This window comes from Leptidea sinapis, chromosome 2 (genome assembly GCF_905404315.1).
Source record: "Leptidea sinapis chromosome 2, ilLepSina1.1, whole genome shotgun sequence".
Taxonomy (NCBI): Eukaryota; Metazoa; Arthropoda; class Insecta; order Lepidoptera; family Pieridae; genus Leptidea; species Leptidea sinapis.
Window position 1 is genome coordinate 7596114 of NC_066266.1, and position 19716 is coordinate 7615829.

General features: G+C 35.3%; 2 protein-coding genes across 4 annotated transcripts in view; one reads left to right on the forward strand and one right to left on the reverse strand.

Annotated features, from left to right (window-relative positions):
- LOC126976118 (guanine deaminase) overlaps positions 1-19716 on the forward strand; it is a 338523-nt gene that overhangs the window by 62301 nt on the left and 256506 nt on the right. The gene's annotated exons all lie outside the window — the stretch shown is intronic.
- LOC126976057 (rho GTPase-activating protein 20) overlaps positions 1-19716 on the reverse strand; it is a 67718-nt gene that overhangs the window by 36791 nt on the left and 11211 nt on the right. For all 3 annotated transcript variants that reach the window (XM_050824203.1, XM_050824224.1, XM_050824213.1), the window contains exon 4: positions 14047-14138. In XM_050824203.1, the coding sequence (XP_050680160.1) occupies positions 14047-14138 (92 nt within the window). The remainder of the gene's footprint in view (positions 1-14046; positions 14139-19716) is intronic.

Sequence of the window (19716 nt, forward strand, 5' to 3'; positions counted from 1 at the left end):
TGTCGCGGTGTTTGTAGTTACTCACCTCCGAAACGGCTTGTCTATAAGAGACAAACAGATAAAATAGATAATATTTCAACTAATTCAAAAAGTAATTTATGAAGGGACATATTTCCAAATCCAAATAATAACTGTGCATGGCTGTAAAGGCTTTTATTTATTATTATTCAAATGATTTGAGTTTTCTTTAGTGTTAATTCCGCCAATAATTGTTCTTTCCGCCAATAAAGAAAACTCAAATCAATTGAATAATTGTGGATTTCCGCAAAGTAACGCCTTCTTCAATAAATTTTCTTATTAATTATTATTACACGCTTGCAACAGATACACCTTACTGAGGGAAAATTGAATAAAAAAAGACCTTCAAGAAAAGGGCATACTCCCACCTTAAAGGCCGGCAATGTATCTCTTGACGCCATCTCCATGCAGGGTTTCCTCACCACTCCCCACCACGAGAGCCTCTTGCCCGTTTGCCCCCCTCTTATATAAAAAAAATGTGACGTAACGAAATAGCGTTACGGTGCCACTCGATACATTACATATTTAAAAAGAACGCACTGTTAAATAAATTATGAGGGTGCGGAAAACATCGTGTACAAGTACGAAATCTCATTTGATATGGTTTTTTATTTTGTTTGGCGGAGTTTTAACTAAAGGCACTTTTAGCGCTTTCAATATATAATATATAGTATATACCTACTTATATTTTAAATGTGAATGTGAGTTTGTTTGTTACGCTTTCACGCCTAAAACACTGAACCGATTTTGATGAAATTTACTACAGAGATAGATAAGAGCTTGGAAAAGCAAATAGGCTACCTTTTATCGCAAAATGCTTGGCGGGGTTGAAATAAGGGGTGGAAGTTTGTATGAAAGTTCCTCATTATCGAAGATAGCACCATGAAAGTACTCAGGCACCTGATTATAAATAAATAAATATTTGTTCTAGCTTTTTTAAATTTAGACCTCTTTGGGGTGAAAGGGTGATGAAAGTTCTATAGTTGGTAGATTATAAAAATTTATTAACCACAGCAAGTTGTTGTGTATTCTTTGCAAAGTGAGTATATTACAAAATAAAAAATGCTGCCCAAAGTAGCTATAGCACGCGCACGAAGTCGCGGGTAGAAGCTAGTATATCAATACGTTAAATTTTTTTGTAATAAATAATAAATTTCGTTTACTTCAAAGATTACATATACATTTTTTAGTGGTTGAGACTTCCCAGTAAGTTGTCTTAAGACACTTGTATTGGGATTATCTCGCAGCTTCCTTAGCAGATACATTTATTTAGTAGGCAATATAGAAATAAACAGAAATGATTAAAAACCAAATTTAACAATTTACAATTAATTGTGTGTGTGTGTGAGTGAGTGTGTGCATGTGGGTTTGAATTGGACCTTTAATTGGGTCCGTCTATACAATGCGTGTGTTTGCCATGTCAGTCTTTATTCTAAAATTACTTTTTCTGTAATATAACCTAAGAAGTTTCATTCCAATTCTTTGTTTTTTATTTTCACTTGTCCAGTTGCCCTTGAAAAAGTAACAAGATAGAGTCTTTATTTGTCTTTGAAATGTTTACTTCTTGTTCAATAAACTACTTAATTGTATTATTCTTTAAATGAAGTGCTCACGAAATTATACGCCCAGGTCGACCAAGGCCACAATTATTAACTATGATACCGCGCGGCTTCGTCCGTGTACACACAGGATTGAGCACGGCATTTTTAAAATAAAAGACATAAAGATATACATTTTTTTTTTTTAATTAGGAAGTTCATAATATCAGTGTTAGGAAAATACGTCCTAACGTTTGCTGAGAACTTTCCTTTTTGCGAATCGCGCTGCTGCCTCGTTTTTTAGTTATTAAATAATCCTTACATATTTTAAAGCATTAATATCTCTGTCTTTATTGTTTTTTAACATTTGTATTGTTAGTTTTTCTTTTCTTTATTTAATGTTAATTGTTCACATCTATTGTAATTGTAAAAAATTTGGTGGCAGTTTTTCGCAAATAAAAAAATATTATTATTATTATTAATATGCAGTTCCGACACTTTTTGTAAACAATGATGTGTTCTGTAAAGTACATTATAACATTATTTTATTCTATAATCAATAGTTATCACGCACGCGATGTTAAGAATATTTTAGGTATTGAAGTTATAATTCTTAATTTATTTATTTATTAAGGTTCACCGACAGATTATACACTATTACTAGCTTATAAAAATAACAAAATAAGTATAAATTATGATGTAAATCCAATTACAGGCAAACCAGCATGCATTTTTGAGTGGCACAAGTGCTGGTTTACAATGAAAAAATATTGTATTGTACTATAGAAGTGTACAAGTGCGCTTTATGAAAAAATGGTGAGAGTGAACTTCTAAAATGCGCGCGCATCACTCTAGCACAGAAGTAACCTAACCTAACCGGTTGAAGTTGGTTCCTAAAATTTTCTGACGTTTGCGTCATTAGTTGTTTTTTTTTTTGGTTTCTTCGTCCATTATTGGGACAGGCAAAGGGTTCAAGCCCATACAGCCGTATTAATTATATAATAATTAATTGTCAAAGCCATCTTTGCAATTTTTACAAATTGTTCTTTCTAAAAACGTCGTATAGTACGAGGAATAAATCTTCTGATTTTTGCTTCGTTAGGCCTACGCATACATAAGTGCACACAGACTTCTTTTTATACCTTGGGTTACATTAATGGAGTGAGAATACTTATTGTAAAGTTTTAGTAAAATACATAATTTGTCTATATATTGCGTAATTTGGTAGTAGAGCGGTAAATATCGTCACGTCTACGTTATCATAGGTATTAAATCATTTTTATATAGCACAATTCTACGCAAACAAAGTCATAGAGCACAGCCAAGCTTAGCTTTACATAAAGTTAGATAAGCAATAACAAACAAGGAAGTACCCACAGACAGTATATTAAACGCAACGTTAATGTTCACGCTCAATTGAACGCGTAGATGGATAGATACGTGTCCATATATACCATAATATTTGAATGCTGGCAATACACAGGGTGATACAAATAGAACAGTTTTTAATTAATCTTATTTTTCCTCATCCGTTAAGTCTATTTAAGCATATGAAAAATAGTAATTTCAATTATAGCTATTTTTTTTTCTTGGGATGGGTACAAAATGTTAAACTCGCGTCAGGACACGTGACCTGATCGGAAATTCGTAAGACAGTCGTTGAAATTATGGATGAAATATAATTTTTCTGTGATATAAACTATTTAATGTAAAATAATTGTAATAGTTCTAAAGTGTTAATTTTTTTTATGAAATATATATAGTAATTTATGTGTACGAAAGCGCAATAAATGAATATTGTATTTATCCACATAAATGATAGCACTTTTATATTGATAATGAGCATTCGTGCGAAATAATTCCCTAAACATTCCAAAATATTCAAAAATGCACACTCCCAGAGTGCACCCCTTTATTTATTTTATGGAAGAGAGAACAAACAAGAGTACGGATCACCTGATGTTAAGTGATCACCGCCGCCCACATTCTGTTGCAACACCAGAGGAATTACAAGAGTTGCCGGCCCTTCAAACATGTGTACGTGCTTTTTTAGAAGGTATCCATATCGTACCGTCCTGGAAACACTGCACAAGGTAGCTCATTCCATAGCGTAGTCTTATGGGGAAGAAAGACGCCACACATTCAGATAGATGGTGGCGATCATATCTTAATTTAAGAAGTGTCGTGCGAAGATGGAATTCGGCGGCAGGATTCAGGCGAAACAGAAAGTCATGGAGATTTTAATTAAATTATTAATTTAACATTTCAAGAAGAAAGTAATGGATATAATCGTAATAAAAGACGCATGATGAAGACCAAACGACTGTACTAAATATTTAAAATAAATATAGATACATATAACAAAAACGTCATGAAGTAAAATTGAATAATTTGTTAAATAATACATCCTGTGTGATCTACAAACAATACAGAAATGGAAAAAGTACTTTAAGTATATAGTTATTATGTTGTTTGTCTATTGTATGTCCGGACAAAACTACTGAACATATTTAATTCTAATTTAACATTAATATTAATAATATGGACACTATGAAAACTCTAAGTAAAGGGAGGACAAAACTTGCTTGGTTTTCTTGCCGGTTCTTTCCAGAACAAGGTCTCCTGGTAGTCTTTTGCACCGATGGCATCAAAATTGACTTTCGTAAGCATACAAATTGCACCACAATGAATAAAGAAATTTCATTTCATTTCGTTTTGTCAAAAATTGTGAGTGAGTGTATTAATTAATGAATAAATAACCCACTACACAACTACTACTAGCATCGGGAAACACGGTGACGAATTCGTAAGTCTTTTGTTGGGCGACGTATAAAAGTTTACTTTAATATAAATTACCATCTAAATGATACCACACGGTGGCTATACTATTGAGAAGTGAGAAGATCCGTAGGAGATCCAAAGTCACCCACACAGACCAGATGGTTGCGAAAATGAAGTGGCAGTGGGCAGGACACATAGCTCACCGTGGCCGTTGGGGCAGTAAAGTCCTCTAATTGCGAACACGTACCGAAAGAAGTGATTTTAGTAGGCCCCCCACAAGGTCGACCAACGATCTGGTCAAGATCCCGGAATAGGTTGGATGAGGGCAGCGCAGGACCGATCGCCGTGGCTCTCTTTGGCTTTTGTCTTCCGGCTGATGATAATGATGATGATTACAGTTTGAATTTGACGTAAATAAAAAAAGTACTGTAGCCGAACAAAGTATTATTGTACATTTAATACAAATAAGTGTTTGCAGCCTATAAACTAGTAAATACTCGCAATACAGTGGCGGCAATCTACAATGATGAACGCCATACGAAAGTCTTAGAGTATTTATGCAAGTGGAAGCGCCATGCACGGACTGTCAGATGTGAGACGCAAATGAAAACATCACTCAAAAACAGAACCATAACGTTACATTCGCGCAGTGAAATCATTCTTTGCATGGTGGAAATTGGGAAATAAGTGTTGGAAAAAAAATTGCGTGCGTACAAAGTATACATGTCAGAAGTGAAACCTGCATTGTGCATGAACCTCTAAACTGCATATGAAGTTCTGGTACATGTTGCTATCGTAGCAATGGCTCATGATTTCAACCTCTATGAAAGACATTACTGTCACCTCTACCATATTTATGTTCTCCTGGTGTCTATGTATTAATACGTCGTGCGCATGACGTCAGAGTATATTAAGGTATTCTCGCGTCATATATCTTCTTGAACTATGATCGCCTGGTGCCAAAACACTGTATAATGCTTCCTATCTCATTTCCTCCCACGTTAAATCTTATGAATTTATGTGCCCGCCTCTTTTTACTGACTCGCTTTTTCGTTTCATCGACTTTCAAATCACAATGATACTAAAGAAGTTTTCGCTACAATAAGACGTGTAGACTCAGTTTGTGAAATCCCGGTACTCGCAGTTACAATAAACTCCATCATCATTATAGGCGTGACGGGCACGGGCAGATATATATTATTATATCATCCAATGACAACGAGGCTATCAAAAGAACACTCGTTCAAAATCCGGGAACTGTTGCTCTAGCACATCTAATCGCTTCGATAAGTTGCGAAGATTCTAATTAATAAGTGATAAGTTAGCTGAGCAGGTTGAGTAGTTTCGGGTCGTGAAAAACGACATGCCAGTAGATCTTTAACGGGAAACATCACATTGGGATTTCTTGGTTATACTAGACAGATTAAACTTAGTAAATATATAAAGTAGTGACATTACAATAAGTTATAAAAATCTTACGTATTAGTTTAAAGTTTTACAATTTGTTAGCAGTCGTTAGATTTCGTTGGCGGACCGCACAATCAGTACTCGCCGTGGCAATCAAAATCAATATAGTAATTGTAGAGTGCAATTAAAATGCCGTCTCCACTTGGTTTAATAATCTAAGAGATGAGCCGATAAAAATATTATACTTGGCCCCCAAATAGATTGCCCATTGACCCAGAAAATGTAGGAGCATCCGGTTAATGTCGCTAGCGTACAACAACACTCAGTTATTTTTGTCGAATATCGAGATTTATTAGAGTGGCGCGATATCTGATATCAAATGTGAAGCCGTGTACACGCGATCACTCTCTGCTTTTAAGGCGAAGACTAAGCAACTATACACGCAAATAAGGTGTTTTTAAACAAGCTTTATCGTGAAAATATAGCATTTGAAGCTTTAAACACTACTTTATCCTGTTACACATACCCTTAAGTCTCATTTGTAGGTTGCCTTTTATGTCTTTTATCTTGAACTAACATTTTTCATTACAGTTAAACAAGGTTTTTCTCAGGATTGATTGGAACAAGGATTGTAAGCATATAAACGTTTGCTGTGTCTTAAAACTTTGTTACATAGATGGCGGGAGGGCGGCCATTAAATGAACCCATATCGCTGAAGGTCGCTGGCATTTAGTGTCGCCTTAATTAATAAAAGAAAAAGCGTGTGATCACACGACAGAAGCGCAAACTTAACAGCGAGGTTTAATATGAAATACGACTATTTTTGAAGTTATACTTCTCTTAGCGCCTTAGGGAAATAATTGAAACGATGCGCGCACACACAAGACAACATATAAAATAGTTGACGTTAGTTGGTCAACTAGACCATTTGCATTATACTTCAGCCACCAAGCCTCTTGTAACTCATATGTCTACGAAACCACAAGCAATGGACGAGAATTAAATAAAATTTCAATATATACAAGTTTTAAATAAAAAAATAATTTCTCTCCAATTGTATAAAAATAATTTAATGATTTGTTATTTAACAAAATAATTACATTGGTTGTATTTAATACCTTCTTTAATACATGATTGTTTTTTATTTTATTACGCCGAAGAAGAATAACTTCTTGCGTGCGTACATAAGAACATACACTGTTTTTATTCTATATTCATTTAGAAATCACATACAAGTAAATATTATTTTATACTAGTAAAGACTATGTCATGTTAAATAGTATTGGTGTGCAAATAATAAATTTTCGTAAATTTTTATCTAGATTAATTAATGATTAGCATGGCTGCAACTGTAAAACTTAGGGTTATTTTGGTGATATTTTTCGCAGTGTTTATAAAACAGAAATGTATAGAAAAACTTAATTTTATATAAAGCGTCAAGAAATGGTTACAATTGCCCGCAATTTTGTCGTTTTCTTGGTATATTGGCCTTAAATGGTAGTTAATGGCCAATATTAGCACGTTCTTGTCAACAAATCTCATTTCAATTTAACTATGGGAAATTTCGAATCCGAATAGCTTTTGATCCTGACCACTTAGAAACACAAACTCAACATCGCTTACCTAATCTGCCTTGCTTTATCTTTGATATTTTTTAGAGATGTTATTCTCTGCTTCTAAAGGATTATAAGATCGATGTCCTAAAACCTCCATCCGCATTCGCGGTCGCTAAGCCTTACTTGGTTCGCCGGCAGGAGGTAAAACGCAAGGTACAATAAAAAATACAAATTTTGTGAGGACGACGGAAATGTTAACATTTTATTAGAAGTTGACCAACTTTTATTGGAAGAAATAGAGGATATCTGATTTCAAAGGACGTGGATTACTGAACAAAATTTACGGACTTCCAAAAAGTGTATCATTTATTTTATAGTTATAAAAAGGTATTATTTTGGACTTTTTACAGCATATAAAAAAATCATCGGGTTTTAAAAGCATTATGTAAAATAGTATTTTAGCTTAGGTACTCTATTAGTTACTATATATAGAGTTTTGAAAGAAGATAATTCTCCACCGATGTAGTCAAAGATGGGGCGAATAGTTTGTCTGTTCCCTGGTAAAGATAGAGTAGATCGTGTAGCAGAGGTGAAAACCACTACTGGCACTTACCGTCGAGGTGTCTCGTATCTCTGCCAGCAGCAGCTGCCAATTTGGAAGCAGGAGCTTCCAAGGCCCCGAAGGATGTTGCGGCACATCACCAGTGCCAGTGGGTGAGGCGCGAGCACTCATCATAATTAAGTCACCTATCGGCCGCGACACTCAAGTCATATTTGTAGAAGTCAATTAATATACCATAGATTCAATACAGTTTTGGAGTGTTTATTTAATAATTCCCGAAGGAACAGTACGCCTACATGATATACAGTACAATACTCTATTTTAGAGTACGGTAGGAAAAGCTAGTTATAACGAGCAAATTTTATTTGTTACTAGTTGACCCGGCAGACTTCAGGCGACCTAAACTTTTGTATAAAATAAACTTAAAACAAACAGAAGGACTCCTTTTTTTAAGTGTACCCGTGTTTTAAGGAAGTTTATTTTTTACCTCCTCAGAAAGTTAGAAAAATAAAAAAATTCGAATTAGTTATTCATTTTAAACTATTATCTTTATTTGATTTCTGAACGACGGGGGACACGTCAAAGGAAAATCAAAATTATTGTTTTTATCTAAATCCGAGGATTTTCATGTTTATTTAAACCGTTTAAACCTTCCCTGGACTTCCACAATTAATTCAAGACCAAAATTAGCCAAATCGGTCCTGCCGTTCTCGTGTTTTAGCGAGACTAACGAACAGCAATTCATTTTTATATATATAGATAGATAATTAAATTACAAATTATTTATCTGACTCGCCGGAATAATCCAAACTGTATTGGGGCGAGAAATAAATAAGATTGAAAAATACTGCTCTACATGCAGGGGCGTGGATACCATATAGGCAATTAGGCAGTGCCTACCTCGTGAAGATCCTACATAAATTAAAAAGTTGGTTCTGTTTTATTTGGTTCCGTTATTCTATTGCCACTTTTTAATTGAATACCCACTCATAGAACATTTCCTTACGGTAGCCAGTCTGCAGATTGTATATCTATATATATAATCTATCTTTATATATATAATTCTTGTGTGCGTGTGTATGTCACTGAACTCCTCCTAGACGGCTGGACCGATTCTAATGAAACTTTCTGTGTGTATCCAGGTGGATTCGAGAATGGTTTAGATTCACAATTGAACTACCTCCTAAACGGCTGGACCGATTTTGATGATATTTTTGTGTGTTCCAGTGAATTTGAGATTGGTGTGTGTCTTCAGGTGGATTCGAAAATGGTTTAGATTCACAATTAAACTACCTTCTAAACGGCTGGACTGATATTGATGACTTTTTTGTTTGTTTCAGTGAATTTGAGATTGGTTTAGATTCTCAATTCCGCCCATATGATATAATTCTCCTGCTCATGTGTATGTTAGTGAACTGCTCCTAACGGCTGGACCGATTTTTCAAATTTAAAACATGTGTACAGGACAACGTCTGTTGGGTCCACTAGTCTATATGTATAAAAATGAATTGCTGTTCGTTAGTCTCGCTAAAACTCGAGAACGGCTGGACCGATTTGGCGAATTTTGGTCTTGAATTATTTGTGGAAGTCCAGAGAAGGTTTAAAAGCTGAATAAATAGGAAAATGCAGCTAAATTAAATAAAAACAACAAATTTGTTTTTCCTTTGATGTGTCCATACATCGTTTCTATGAGAGAATTTATTGACGCACGGTTTGACAGCTCTGCTGTGAAACAATTTCATTACGACAGCTGGGTGCATATTTTACGAAGTAATTTTTGATGTTATGATATATTATTGACAAATTCATATAAAAACATTATTTTATTTAGTCGGGTCAGCTAGTTGTATGTACAAATTCAATATTTGGACCTCATAACCTAGTATATACTGTCAGACTAAAGCGACTACGACACAAACTAAAAACTACGACTAGTAAAATCTACAGTCCCTAGCTTACTAGAAAATCAATGCACGCCCGTGTCTACATGACCGTTCCCTACTCAGAAACTGACTATTTCTTCCTATTATCTGATTCAATATGGTACACCTCAACTATTATAAATGTAAAAAAAAATGTTTCACAAGTAGCCCTTTATAATAATAATGGTAAATTCACGCCCCAGATTCCGCCCAGCTATGACACAATTATACATCATAATTAAGTCATGAAAGGAATGGTTACACTTGAGTTTCACACACTATAAGCCCGGAGTAGATAAATGTCAGAGGAATGCATTACTGCATCATTAATTTTTTTGTTTGAAGTTTTACTTCTTTTGGCGCGTTAGGAAAATTGTATCAGAGTGAATTTTTATGGATTCGCGCGGACATCGTCACCCTGACGTTAGTTAGTCAACTAGACCGTTTGTATCAAACTTCAGCTACCAAGCCTCTTGGAACTCATATGTCCACTGTACCACAATCAATGTACGAAAAATTAAATAATTTTCAATATTTAATTTCAAATTATATATTTACAAGTTTTAAAACAACAAAAAAATGTTTCTCTCAATTGTATAAAAATAATTTAATGATATTTAATTACACGTTATTCAACTAAATTGTGCGGTAGAAAAATATTTTCATTATTACAATATTGTTTTTTTACAAACGTAAAATAGCACGAGGAATAATTTTTTTAAGGATTTTTGTTTTATTATGCCAATGCAGTTAACTTATTGCGTGCGTACATAAGTCACACAGACTGTTGTTTTGAAAATTTTCTAGAATCATAGTAATAAGCATTACCTCGTCGAAACAATGATTTATCTATCAAACTAACCTGGGATAGAACCGAATTGAGCATAACAAATTCAAAATTTAATTTTTGAACGCAAGAAAGAAAAAACTTTTAGGTATTTCAACACACACACAAATAACAAAATGAAGCAACCTAAAATATATACAAATATAAAAACGTGTGGTGTTTAAAAAGGAGCCACTCAGCATGTGTTTCAACACAAGTGTGTTGCAACGCTGATCTTCTGTGACCCACGAGTGACACATGAACCTCGAGGGCGACACCTCGCCTGTATTCAAATATTACTATACTAATTAAACTTACAACAATTAACTATTAAACTAGACTTAAAAACAAGAACAAACATAAAAAGAGTAATTATAATTAACAATACCTAATTATGACAAATAAGTAAATAAAATAAAACAAAACAAAAAGCCCCTAGTCTCTTTGAACGCAACTAATGCTGGAATACTGACTTTGATATTCATTTAATATATATATATTCATTTTTAATTTAACTGAATTAACAGATAAACAGGCTTCGAAAGGTTGCGGTATTGGTAAATTACAACGGATTATTAGCGGATGTTGGTAAAACTCACGAATCAGACCTTAGTCGTAGCTCTGTGTATTATTTACTCAAGCAACAGTGAGATGAAACAACGCAAGTAAGAAGCATTACATCACTTGCCGCCTACACGACACGCGAGCGCTTGTAATTGGCGAAATTACCTCTAATTATATTTACGGTTTCATTGTTCCAATTTTTTTCTCGGAATCTCAATATCCTCGATTACGGCTCGCGTCTTTAATGGCCCGTGTTTTATCTCGTCTTTGTCGTTCTTGAATTGAAACATCACTATTATATTATACATTCATATTATTTTATCATTCCCACTTGCCTTAATGTGATTAAAGCTGACAGCCTTAGATTGAGGATTCGTCTCTGCTGCGCTCGAACTAGATACCGCAGACGTAGTCGCAAAGTGCGGCAAGTAATACTACGCCCAAGTGGGCGTTCCCGAGCCAGACTCGAACAATATGTGACGTTGACGTGACACATGTTCAGTTAAACTTTGCTAATAATTGAAACGATAATGCCGGGTTGCGTAGTAATAAAATAATACTACAAGGAATAACAAAGACACTGGGAACACAATATTATATCATCAGTAAGTATTTTGTATTGTATTAAATTCAATGTAAAATAACACGAAGCGTATGTTACAAAATTTGAAAGATGCCATTGTGTGTCAAGATGCCACGCACACAAGCATCTAATAGTTGCCGTAATATAAAAGTTATTAGGTATTGTGGTATCTAGTTGTAGCGCAGCGGAGACCAATCCTTAAGGCGACACTAAATGCCAGCGACCTTGAGCGATATTTAAAAAGCCAAAATTTTCAAAATTCTTGCGTGGAAAACAGTTTATATGCTTACAATGCTCGTTATTCACTACTGATCTGAATAAATGAACCTACACAAAAAAGTACAAGCTATAAGAATAACTTTTCTGAGAGAAGTATCAAAAAAATGCGTCACGCCATGCCAAAAAACTTGGTCAACTTCAAAGAAAAGTGGTAGTTCAAAAAGGCTCGGCAGTGTTAACTATGACCAACAGCAAGCATTAGCAACCTACAAATAAGACTTAAGGATATGTGTAACAGGATTAAGTAGTGTTCATAGCTCGAAATGCTATACTTTCACCACAAAACTTGTCTAAAAACACCATGTTTGCGTGTTTTCTGCTTACTCTTCGCCTTAATCTAAGCTAACAGCCATTTGACTTTTTATTTTGACTTCTAGTAATCAATTTAACAAATTCAGGCCTCAACATCAATATACATTATGCGATGGTCATTTTAATAATGATGCTCATCTAAACAACGTTAGTTCGTTGACTCGATTGAAAAAAAAAAATAGTGATTTTATGAAGACTGAGTGAAACGATGCCAGGTTTTACAACAGTCTATAGATCTCCTTCTATAGTATAGTGTGAAGTGACATTTATAATCAATATTATTTCGCAAATGACAGTGTCAATACATAACAAATGGTAGCCGAGACGTCAGAGAAGTTTTTTGAATTGACAGTTTAAAAAAAGAATCTAAAATAGATAAAAAAAATACGGGTTGCACTCCGGGTGTGCCGGCAGAAGTGAAAACGTACTAGCATTTGTGTGGTTAAATACAATATTCATTTATTGTGCTATCGTACACAAAAATAACAATTCAAATTACATAAAAAAAAATTAAGAAAATTTATTGAAGTAGGCGTTACTTTGCGGTAATCCATAATTATCAAAATGTTGTGAGTTTTCTTTAGTGTTAATTCCGCCAATATTTGTCTTTTAATCAATTCGACACGTGTTTTGCCTCTACACGAGGCATCCTCAGGACATGTTGACTCGCTAAAACTTGGTACGTGAGTGAATAAAAAATTAAACATATTAGAACTATTTGACGGAATAACCGCTTAAACCTATCTGGGTGTAACGTATTGATTCACCAAACGCCGAGAGGACACAAACTTTAGCACCATGAGTTCCTTGAGGATTAGCGGGGGCCTCCAACTCATCCATCTCTTCCTCGGAACCACACGTAAGTCTGTCTGTTTCGCCATAACTAATTTTCATTTTTAAGATCATATGTTTTCCTACGCACGCGCTTATACAATAATTAAGTATCAAATTTAATTTATACCAAAATTTATGAGCGATGCGGGACTCGAACCCACGCAACCACTAGGACGGTTGACTCGTTTAGACAGCTCGGACGGAACCCGAGCGGCGCGGTTTCGAGGCCCACATTGTCCATAAATTCTGGTACAAATTAAATTTGTATGTGTTAGTTTTAAATAAACTTTATTCTCATCGGGTCTTATTGACACTTACATGAGAAATTAACATTTTATCAATTAATGTTACCTACATTTTATACATACATCTTACAATGATTTTGGTAGGTATACAATGCAATACAATGTTAGGCAAATAGATAAAATAACCCACTTATGTTATTGAAACGTTTCATTATTGAGTATTTATATGCCTTTGAAGACTCGCCTTAATATAAGTGAATATTTTGGCATTTCTTATTTCCGAGGGTAGATTGATAAATAATAATAAAATTGACACACTGACACTAATTATCTTGCCCCAAACTACGCATAGCCTGTACTATGGGTACAAAACAACGATATATTTAATACAATATACTTAAACTTCATAAATACATATAAACATCCATGACTCGGAAACAAACATCCATATTCATCATATGAATGATTGCACCTACCGCGATTCGAAAGCCGGGACCTCTAGCTTAGTAGTCAGGGTCACTAACCATTCGGCTATATGGATCGTCAAATATCTAATATAATCCCAGAAGTGAGAGATATCACTTAAAACACAAACTGTTTAATTAGTTAAGTATCAAACCTGCTTTGTCAGCGTTGGATGCCATTACCCGGAACGTTCCAAACAGCAATACCAGAAGTCTCTGAGTGCAGATCGGCAAAGACAGCAGCAATCTGGTGACAATATTAATTGCATTATTCTTTTTTTATAGTATAGGAGTACAAACGTTACGTCACCTGGTGTTAAGTGATCACCGCCACCCACATTTTCTTGCAACACCAGAGGAATCACAGGAGCGTTACCGGCCTTTAAGTAGGGTGTACGCGCTTGTTTTGAAGGTACCCATGTCGATAGGTCCCGGAAACACCGCACAAGGAAGGTCATTCCACAGCTTTGTAGTACGTGGAAGAAAGTTCCTTGAAAACCGCACTGTGGAGGACCGCCACACATCCAGATGGTGGGGATGATAAACTAACTTGTGGCTTGTCGTGCGAAGGTGGAATTCTTAGATTATTTATACATCTAGATAGACTATGACAGCTGTGAAAACGTCGAAAAAAATTGTGTTTAGAACTAAAATCTAATTTGGAGCAATTCACGCACACTAACACAAAGTGTCATACAAATCGCGAGCGTAAAACGTAGATTGTCACGCACACCAAAGTAATATTCCTGGCCTGTTTGTAGGTCATTCAGGTTGAGGTAGGCCATCAAGCGTAGAGTTTTTTTGCTCGCAAAATTAAAAAAAATACTTCGTTTGTACTTTATATTAACGAATTTAGAAACTAGGTACACATTATATCTATATATATAAAAATTAATTGCTGTTCGTTAGTCTCGCTAAAACTCGAGAACGCCTGGACCGATTTGGCAAATTTTGGTCTTGAATTATTCGTAGAACTCCAGAGAAGGTTTGAAAGGTAAATAAATATGAAAATGCTCGGAATTACATAAAAACAACAATATTGTTTTTCCTTTGATATGTTCCGCGTAGTTCAGAAATCAAATTGAAAAAATAGTTTAAAATGAATAACTAATTAGAATCTTTATATTTTTCTGTCTTTCTCAGGAGGTATAACAAACATAATTTTAGCTACCTATAGTTGGTAGATTTTATGTACGATTTAATATTTGTTAGCTCTGAGAATCGGTCTATTTTTTATACCCCAAAATTTTTAATTCATGATTTTTTCTTTTAACTTTATATGGCAATACAACGTTTGCTGGGTCAGCTTGTAGCTTATAAATATAACATTGAAAAAAGAATGTGATGTCGGTTTCACAATCTGTAGCAAGGACCTCCGTCCTTGAGAGGATGAAAAAACAATAAAATTTGTGTAACGTCATTTATGGCTAATAAGTACAAAACGCACGAATGAAGATCAGAATAAAACAAGTAGGTAGTTATGTAATGGAATACGAGGACTAAAAATACTTCCAATAGTTTAATAAGGCTGGGTTGCACCATCTCACTTTAGCAATAACAAACATGTTAAAGTACCGGTTAAGCAAAAAATTTGTTGTACTATTTCACAATTTTTAGATGACGTCATAACTTTAACTGTTAACCATAACTGTCCAATCTTCGCCGATTTACGGCCGTTTTCAATAACGTATCTCTAGTTACGGATACATTGCTATCACCGTTTAATGACAAGATCTTATCTATCCATACTTATGTCCAATATAGTTATATTATTAGTTAAAGTCCAATGCTATCCGTCGATAGGTTATTGAAATGTAAGTTAAACTAAGGATAGATAGGTCATTGAAAACGGCCGTAAAGCTATTGTTAATGTTCCTTAATTAGGACGTGTCAAAAGTTTCAAATAAACATTCGATATTTATCATTTTTGATTAAGTTTAACTTTGCCAAGGAATACGATAGTGCAACACATTCCGCTGCAGTCTATGTTAAAGCCAGCGTGACTGTTAACGTTAATTTTGATTTAAACCTTAATTTTAACAGCTAATTATTCAATATATTTAATAATAATAAGATTTTATAAACAAATAACCTTTCCCTACATTCAAAAAAAGGAAGTAATAACCTAAGCTTTTCTTAAGTTAAACAATTTCAATATTAAATAGTACATTAGTTTAAGTTATCACTTTTTTTAAAGAAAATAAGGGACGAGACGAGCAGGACGTACAGCTGATGGTAATGGATACGCCCTGCCCATTACAATGCAGTGCCGCTCAGGTTTCTTGAAAATATGATGGCATTATGACATGCAACCCGGCCTAAGAATATCACTTGTTGTGTTTCAGATCCGCGCACAAGGCGCCGAGATTTACCGTGAACCGGTCGATGCAACGGTTCTGCGGAACCTGTAGCACCCTGTAAGGATGTGTGCCGCATACTATTGATAAACTCGGCATTTGAAGAGTAATGGGACAATAATATAGATCTACCCGCATGAAATGTAATGTGTATAGATTAAAATCTCATGAGCGTTTATTTTAGGCGGGTGTATTCCACACCCTATTGGCAGGGGTATGCCTACTATACATATAGGCAATTAGGCAATGCTACCTCGTTATGAACTTTTTTTTTGAGGTTTAGTAAAATATAATAAAACAAAATATATAACGACAACCTGTATAGCCGAGTGGTTAGCGATCCTACCTACTAAGCTAGAGGTCCCGGGTTCGAATCCCGGTAGGTGCAATCATTTATATGATGAATATGGATGTTTGTTTCCGAGTCATGGGTGTTTAAATGTGTTTATGTATGTTTAAGTAAGTATATTGTATTAAATATATCATTGTCTTGTAACCCATAACACAGGATATAAGTATATGCTTAACTTGGGGCAAGATAATTTGCGTAAAAAGTGTGTCAATCTTTATATATATAATTCTTGTGTGCGTGTGTATGTCACTGAACTCCTCCTAGACGGCTGGACCGATTTTGATGAAATTTTTTGTATGAGTTCAAGGGCATTCGAGGATGGTTTAGATTCACAATTGAACTATCTCCTAAACGGCTGGACCGATTTTGATGATATTTTTGTGTGTTCCAGTGAATTTGAGATTGGTGTGTCTTCAGGTGGATTCGAGAATGGTTTAGATTCACAATTAAACTACCTCCTAAACGGCTGGACCGATTTTGATGATTTTTTTGTTTGTTTCAGTGAATTTGAGATTGGTTTAGATTCTCAATTCCGTCCATATAATATAATTCTCCAGCTCATGAGTATGTTAGTGAACTCCTAACGGCTGGACCGATTTTTGACGTGTGTACAGGACAACGTCTGTTGGGTCCACTAGTATTATATAAAACACAAAGCCACATATAACCAAAATATACAAACACATTATTAAGGCGCGGTCGAACCTCAATATCCACAAAAAATTGGTTTCTTAGAGAGTCGATTACAACATAACGCAATGAAAATATTCCGACGCAAAAAAATACAGTGCACAAAGAAGGACTTAAAGAAAATTTTAAACAGAATAGAACATTTACGAGGGGTGGCTGATATAAAATCTACTTTGTTAAAGAAAGTTTTGAAAATCGAACTGGCCACTGCAAAATCATATTCTATATTTATTCCTTTATCAAAATTATGACGCTTATTTTTTTTCGCTTGCTTTTGTTTTTTTGGCGCGGCTTTGATTTCACCATGTCGAAAGAAAATTGTAAAATGATGAAATTTGAGCATCGAGCAGTGATTAAATTCCTAAGTAAAGAAGGAAATACGCCTACGCAGATCAGAGAGCGCATGTTAAAGGTGTTTGGTGATTCAAGTCCTTCTGAATTCGTCATAAAGTTTTGGTCGAAGCAATTTAAACATGGCCGTGAGAGCCTGGAAGACGACCCACGTAGTGGAAGGCCAATTTCTGCTGTTACCGCAGATAATGTTGAAAAGGTGAAGAACCTGATTCTTGCAGATCGGCGAATCAAGCAGTGGGAGATAGCCAGAGATGTGGGCATTAGCAAGGAACGAGTTCATGAAATTATTCACGAACATTTGGGCATGTCCAAGGTGAGCGCGCGTTGGGTCCCTAGAATGTTGACCCCCTTTGACAAACAAAGGCGAGTAGAATGTTGTCAGGCATTTCTAGACCTGGTCAAAGGTAAAGAAGAAGAGACTATCTCTCGAATTGTGACCTGTGATGAAACTTGGATTCGCCAGTGGGATCCGGAAAGCAAACAACAGTCAATGCAATGGAAATTTAAAGGAGAAAAGCCGCGAAGGAAGTTCAAGGTTCGGCCGTCGGCTGGAAAGCTAATGGCCACCGTATTTTCGGATGTCGAAGGGATTTTGATGATAGATTATTTGCCTAAAAATACAACAATGAATGCTGAATATTATGCAAACTTGCTTGACCAGCTTCGTGAACAAATCAAAGAAAAGCGGAGAGGCAAACTCAGCAAAGGTGTTCTGATTTTACAAGACAATGCTCCTGTACACACAGCCTTAACGGCGAGGTCAGCCCTGAGCAAAAACGGCTTCACAGAAATTAACCATCCACCTTATAGTCCAGATCTGGCTCCCTGTGACTATTTCTTATTCAAAGATTTAAAGAAAAAATTGAGGGGTCGCAGATTTTCGACGGACGAAGAAATGAAGGAGGCTGTGACTGACCATTTTGACGAGCAAAATAAAAATTACTATTATAACGGCATGATGTCACTTATTTGCAAATGTCATAAGTGTATTTCACGTGCAGGAGACTATATAGAAAAATAAAAAAAAACTAGCCATCAAAGTCTTTCTTTCATAGGTAGGTAGATTACTTATCAGCCTCCCCTCGTATATATAATTTGAAATATGCAGTAAAAAAGAAGTTGCTTCCTAAAATTTAACTTTGGCCTCAAAAATCTCCGAAATTTTAGCAAATTGTTAAGTGATAACTCCTTATGGGAGGGTAAACCACTAACTGCCGTAACGTAACGCGTTACGGCGCTTGTCTGTACGCATACGGCAGCGGTAGGCAGGTTCTTCCTCTCACACTGTAACCAACTGTTACTTTTGTAGGATTATATAATGATACTAATAATGTACATACACAAAATTCTAATAAAGGTACACATACAAGAATTATTACTATATATTTTATAATCAATAAAGATTTTATTAATAAATAACTTTTCCCTACATTCAACAAAAGGAAGTAATAACCTAAGCTTTTCTTAAGTTAAACAATTTCAATATTAAATAGTACATTAGTTTAAGTTATCACTTTTTTTTAAAGAAAATAAGGGACGAGACGAGCAAGACGTATGATGATAAGCTGATGGTAATGGATACGCCCTGCCCATTACAATGCAGTGCCGCTCAGGATTCTTAAAACCCCAAAAATTGTGAGCTGCAATACAACTGCGCGTCACGTTGAGACATAAGATGTTAGGTCTCATTTGCCCAGTAATTTCACTAGCTACGGCGCCCTTCACACCGAATCGCAGTAATTCTAACACATTACTGCTTCACGGCAGAAATAGGCGCCGTTGCGGTACCCATAATCTAGCAGGCATCCTATGCAAAGGAGCCTCCCACTGGTACTACTTCTGTAGGGCATCCCGAAAAATCTGACGTGTTTTTTACAACACGTTCATATTCGAGTTTTTGTTCTATCCTTACTTATACACCTCTGTTTAACTATTCTCTGAAGTACACATAAGTGTTGTTCGGAGAAATAAACCGTTATAGCATTGTCCGTGTAACGACAACATCGCGTGAGTTATGGATGTCGATTTGCATACAAGCAACTTATAAGATAATATAGACAATGGCCGACCGT